A 6,000-nucleotide genomic window follows, 5' to 3' on the forward strand; every position below is an offset into this window, starting at 1 on the left:
AAAATTTTAGCGAGGGGAGTTGGAGGCTGAGATAATCCTTTTTTCTTAGTACAAGGCTTGAGGACTTCTGATTTCTGCCTTGTATGCTTTAGTAGCCTCTCTGTGTTTGATCTTCTTAGCGGTGGAGAAATCTTTCCTCCAACTTCTCTCCAAGCATTTACATTTTTGCTTCAACTCTCTAAGCTTAGGAGTGTACCATGCTACTCTATTAGAACCTTTCTTATTGGTTATCCATTTTTTGGGAGCCACCACGTCTAAGGAGGATTCAAGCCAGTTATTAAACTTGTTGTTGGCGGATTCTGGGTCATCCTCAAACACAGGTCTGGTGTTACTAAGAGTTAGCGCCCAGGACTCAGTAGGAAGTTTGGCCCAGTTGCAACTCAACTTTTTAACCGTTTCCATTGGCGGACCACTAGCCAAAGGGGTCCATGAAAAGGATATCATATAGTGATCCGACTAAGGTATGGGGATAGGCTTTTCAACAACAAGATTGTTAATGTTGGAGAAGATAGGGTCAAGTAGATGGCCTTTTTGATGGGTGGGGCCAGTCACTTTCAAATTAAGTAAAAGAGCACCCAAGCTGTCACTTACTTCCTCAACAACAGGTGAAGAAATATCATCAAAATGGATATTCAAGTCACCTAATACGGAAAAATTGGGAAGAGAGCTGACTGATTTAGCTATTATCTCAGGTAGGTCTCTACTGAAGTGACCAATAGCTCCTGGAGGCCGACCCCAGAAAAGGTACAAGTATGGGAGAAACCAATTGCAAATGAGAGACTTTCACAATCAGGAATCAGACCTGTCGTTATACGACAATTGAATATATCTTTTTAAATAATGGCTAGGCCACCTCCTCTATTTAATTCACGATCTTGCCTCTGGATCAAATAACCAAGGGGAAGTGCTTGGACCACTACCGGATCTAATATGTTGGTAAACCATGTTTCGGTTGAAATTACTGCTGCATATAATCTGCAATTTTGCCGAATAGAAAAGAGTAGGGGGTTAAGGGTAAACACCTGAGGCTCCCGGAATAGATGGGATGGGGTGAGGGTTCGATGTGGAACCCTTCGTAAAGTTGTCACTTTGTCTGTTTTCACAAATCATATCAATGGTTTTGACATCTATTTCGAGCACCTTTATGCCAAACAGAAGAGTTTAGGGACATCGTGCACATAATACATAAACACAAATGGAATTTCCCACCTCGAAAAAAAACGCAGGTAAAGAAACAAAAACTGAAGGATTCTGTAGAAAAACTGTGATGTCTTACATGTACTTGCTGAGGTTTGTGGATTTTTGTAAACCTCCAAAAAGTCAAATATACTCAATCACTGAGGCACGCAAACTACGAGTGGACTTCCCAATCTTTAAAAAAAAATAGTAGAAGAATGGCCCTCAAATTAATTGTGGCAAAGTATAACAGGCCAAGAATGTTCAAAGTACTGGACTCGAGTAAAGCAAAGAGTAAGGCTGGTTAGAAATAAACTAGCCTCCACTGCGGGTGGGAATCAGTCGCACCTCACTGCATTGTTCTTCCTGTCAGCACTGAAACTGGATCCTTTTTTGGGTATCAGTGCTGGACTTCTTTCCTATCCAAATCCGGATGAGTCACTTTTAGGGATGGGGCGCAGGGGCAGACAAAATCCACTGTCCTCACTGCAGACCTCACTTTTTCCCAAGCCACATATAGGTGGTCCATTCAGTATTCTTTTCAAAGTTGCATTCTAATGTTAGTAGTTTTTTTCATCCAGCCTAAAAGAAATATATTTAGGCTTCTGGAAGATGTACATAGTTGTCAGCCAAAGAACTTAGAACAAGACCAGCGCAACAAGCCTGTCAGTCTCCACTGCTCCAATCTCTTGGCCAAGCAGAGTGATCCTCGGCAAACCTGTAGTGCCATGTTACTCAGCTGGTTAATGCATCTGCTGCGAAGCTCTGTGTAAAAACAGCAGGGTTGAATGTTTGTGGGGAAGTTCAACATGTCATCCTTCTAAAGCTGATAAAGTAAGTATTGTGAAAGCTGAGTATATCTTATGGCAGCTATTAACAGCGCTATGGAGCAACAAGTCTGTGTGTTAACAGTTGGCATGACTCCAAGCATAACATAAAACAGCAATGTGTAATTATTACTGCTACATCTGCTGAGTGACTCAAAAGGCTCCATCAGGGTCACTGCTCGGGGTCCAAAGAACTCACGTGGACTGTCTTCCTCCATAGGGTTGATGAAGGAGGTTACCATTTGTGCCTGCCTACGGCTGATGCCGGCTGTGCACTCACCACTAGCTCAAAGAACACAGTCTTGGCTGGGGTACCGCAAAAAGATCAATGCAAACACAAGCATCTCACGCTGTCTCGTAGTGTCATGACAACGTAATTTAGTGATACTTTTACATTTTTGTTTTGCATGCGATGACTCCAGCACCCTGGTAGCCAACATCCTGGTAGCCAACACTTCCAACCCTGTGTGTTCATATAATATACCGGTTCAACCAATTGGAGCTTAACATTTTTAAAACTGAACAGCTGGACTAACCTCCCCAAAACACAATTTGTTCAGTAGAAACGTGAGTCAGAGGTGGAACCGTGGTGACCCTGTGACATGGAGTCCCCTGATCAACCTCATGATGAATGATGTGACCATCAACATGATGTGCTTTCTGAAATAGCGCCAGCAAGGGACGCCACTACTAACAGCGTCTTCTGCGCACCACATTCAGTGCGGAATATTGACCTAGTGTCGTTTTTGTTTGGGTTTGTTGGACATTGCCAACAATGCAGAAAGGTAGAAGGACTGGTTACAACTTTTCCTCAAATGGCGACTTGCTACCCCGGCGGCGCCACTGTCTGAATGACAAAGGGGCATGTCTGATAAAAATCTCCAAACAGTAGATGTTGCAGCACCCAGGATAAAGTGCTGCATGGCTAAATATTTATAGCGTCCCAGGCGGGACCACTTGCATTGCAGACCGGTTTTGTAGCATAGTATTATACTCCGAGGAATCAAGAGGATAATATAGAACAATGGAGGAAAAACTCTGGGGTGATAGGGAACTTGTTTTTACATAAAGGGTAGCAAATGTATGTTACAGACTATCAGTGGGATTGGTGGAAAATACCTCCACAAATAAACATCAGATGTATATGTGGCGTTGTTTTTTTGTAGTTTTATACAGTACGATTTTGGGATTAGAGCGCTTTACATGAACTCCAGATTACATTATGCAAGGTGAGATTAAAATATTTTCTTGTAGGCTAGTCGAGATTAAGTGATTTGCCCAGACTTGCAGGATGTTCAACCAATGCCAAGACACGAACCTGGTTCCCAAAATTCTAAATCAGCAGCTCTGGCCATTAAGCTACATCTCCTCCCAATGTATAACGTGACAGTAGAAAGAGGCTGTTAATCTTACTTCGTTTTCCAATTACTTGGACGTGTGTGACACTGTGGCATTTAGTGTCAACCGATCAGCCCATTTCAAGTCTGTTTAAGACTCCCACACATCAGTGGCATAAAGCAAAATGCCCCTCCCCTTCCCCCCGCCCCGACCCTGCAAAGTGGGCCCCAGAATCTCCAATATCTCACATATCTACATAGGCCTTTGGCTGAATGGTGGCCCTCTGAAGCTTGGGGAGCCCTGAAGGGTTTCCCAAAGCGCCGCTGTCCCACACTACATGGTCCCGAATTGTACATTTGCGTTCCCATAGCTATTCTTCTGATGTTCAACATTCCTGGCTTTAAACATCACACTGTCGCAATTCTGTAATAATCAGAGGCCAACAATTGGGAACAGAGAAGAGGGACCTTGCAAATAAATAATCATGGAAATGTAATGTTCCCAGCAAGTTACAATGCAGTGAAACGGCTTTAAATAGGAGAGATTAAAAAAAGAATATTTTTGTTTTTAAAATCCAGGATTATCCAGTTTAAATGGGGCGTGTCGGCAGTTGATGACAGACTATGGCATAACTTCTGGAACCAGATTTCAGAATGTAAAATCACTCCAGTACCTAGACGTCACTCTGTGATTTCACACCAGAAACATGACAACAGACACTGGAATGGCTTCAGCAGCCTGGCTTCAGATTAAAATGGACTTCAGGAACCTGAGTCCCTCCTGTGACATCAATCCTGGAAAATTACTTCAGACTATGACATTACTCTTTCATCTCACAACAAGATACAACATCACTAGGGGGACGCATTGTCAGACATTTCAGGAGCCTAACTTTAGACGGTGACGTCATAAGAGGAACATGACATTACGCCAGACGTGACATCTCTGCATGGTCTCAAACAGGATTCCTCCACTCTGAAAGCAACTTGTCTAACTACTCAAGTTTCCGAAGAATGGAAAATGATTCACTCAAACGGATTGACACTTTGTGCTTAAGAGAAACCAAATAAAAATGAAACCGCGCACATTGAAATAAACAGCAGTAAAAGAAGAGGAAAGAAACTAGCAGGAGGCTGTATTCTAAATAAACACGAAGCTAGATGGTGTGCTTTCCAATGTTGTACAAGCGACAGCTGAAGAACTTACAGGCTGTGGCGATGGCCAGGAAGAGCAAGAGGACAGTCTGCTCTGAGTGTGGCATTCTTACGACAGTACGACACAGTCTCGTGCTTCTTTACTTCAGCTTCTCGCGCTCCCTCTCGCGCTGTCTTTTTGTCTCCTGTGAGGTGATCCGCTCCCTATTCACGCTCGAGGAGTTCTTGACTGCCCAGCTTGAAAGCCGTCATCAATAAATAAGCTCCCTGAACTCACGTGCCCCTCACATTGACCACAGGAAATATCTAGGTCAGGGAAATGTGAGTGTGACTTCCCGACCACCCGAAGGATACACTTAGATAACACGAGATCCGGTGGTGGAGGAAATCAGAGTGCGAATGAACTGTAAACAACTGCCTTGAAGTCCTTCAAATTTATCCCAGCTTTGGGGCCTTTCTGTGAGATATGAAAAGAGTTAGGTTGATGAACTGAGCACTTAAGCCATGGAAACCGTGTTACTTGCAGGTTTTAGGTTCCACTCCAAATGAGATCGTTTTGTGGGGTGATGCATATGTGTTTTAATCTTGAGGCTCTGTAAATAAAACTCTATTTTGTGTGTGTGTGTTTACAAAAACAGATTCTGAGGGTGGGGTGGGGTGGGGTGGGGAACCTCAATACATTACGGAGATATTAGTAGTAAGGACACTGTACAGTTTCTTTTTACATTACACATATTTATATATACATACAAGAACCTATATACCCAAAATCCGACACAACTATTTGGAGCTGGAGAATTTCCATGTCCCATCTTGAGCATTGGCCAGTAAACCACAATGCACAAATTATCACAAGACAATAATACAAAGAGCTACAAAAAAAGAGACACAATAACCTTAGAATCCCTGCTGGAGAACAGTGACAAAAGCGCACTTAAACCTGTGTCACGACAACAGGCCATAAATGAAATCATCGTAGGCAAATAAATGATAAGTAAAGGCAGATAAGGAAAACACATTACTTCCATTTAATGGAGGTAGAATCAAAAGATGCAAAAACAACCATTGATGAACAGAATGCAGAACAATGTCATACATTCACCCCAGTGCAGAGATCTGGGCCTAAATCCATAGTTTTTTTGCTCACCATGCCATTGCAGTTTGAACCCAGCCATATGCAAATCAGTCTTGACCCTGTGCCCCATGGGAACAGTCCAACCCGAACTGCCAAGCCAGGTCCTCCCTGGACTTGAAACAAGCATCCTAGGCCCAGTTTCGGGCTTTCACCCCTCTTCAGCCTGGAGAGGACGGGACCCACATCTGGGTATACCCGTCCCACTTTGGGTGACAAATGCAAAAACAACAATTGATAAACAGAATGTAGAACAATGTCATACATTCACCCCAGTGCAGAGATCTGGGCCTAAATCCATCGGTTTTTTTGCTCACCATGCCATTCCAGTTTCAACCCAGCCATATGCAAATCAGTCTTGACCCTGTGCCTC

At 43.3% G+C, this 6,000-nt stretch overlaps 1 protein-coding gene across 1 annotated transcript in view; it reads right to left on the bottom strand.

Moving 5' to 3' along the window:
* Positions 1–4,770, bottom strand: part of LOC146811987 (uncharacterized) — a 126,297-nt gene extending 121,527 nt beyond the window's left edge. The window contains exon 1 of the mRNA XM_085618966.1: positions 4,548–4,770. Within this exon, the coding sequence (XP_085475092.1) occupies positions 4,548–4,602 (55 nt within the window). The 5' untranslated portion in view covers positions 4,603–4,770. The remainder of the gene's footprint in view (positions 1–4,547) is intronic.
* Positions 4,771–6,000: the final 1,230 nt, after the last annotated feature.

The sequence above is a fragment of the Triturus cristatus genome, chromosome 7, assembly GCF_964204655.1.
Source record: "Triturus cristatus chromosome 7, aTriCri1.1, whole genome shotgun sequence".
Taxonomy (NCBI): domain Eukaryota; kingdom Metazoa; phylum Chordata; class Amphibia; order Caudata; family Salamandridae; genus Triturus; species Triturus cristatus.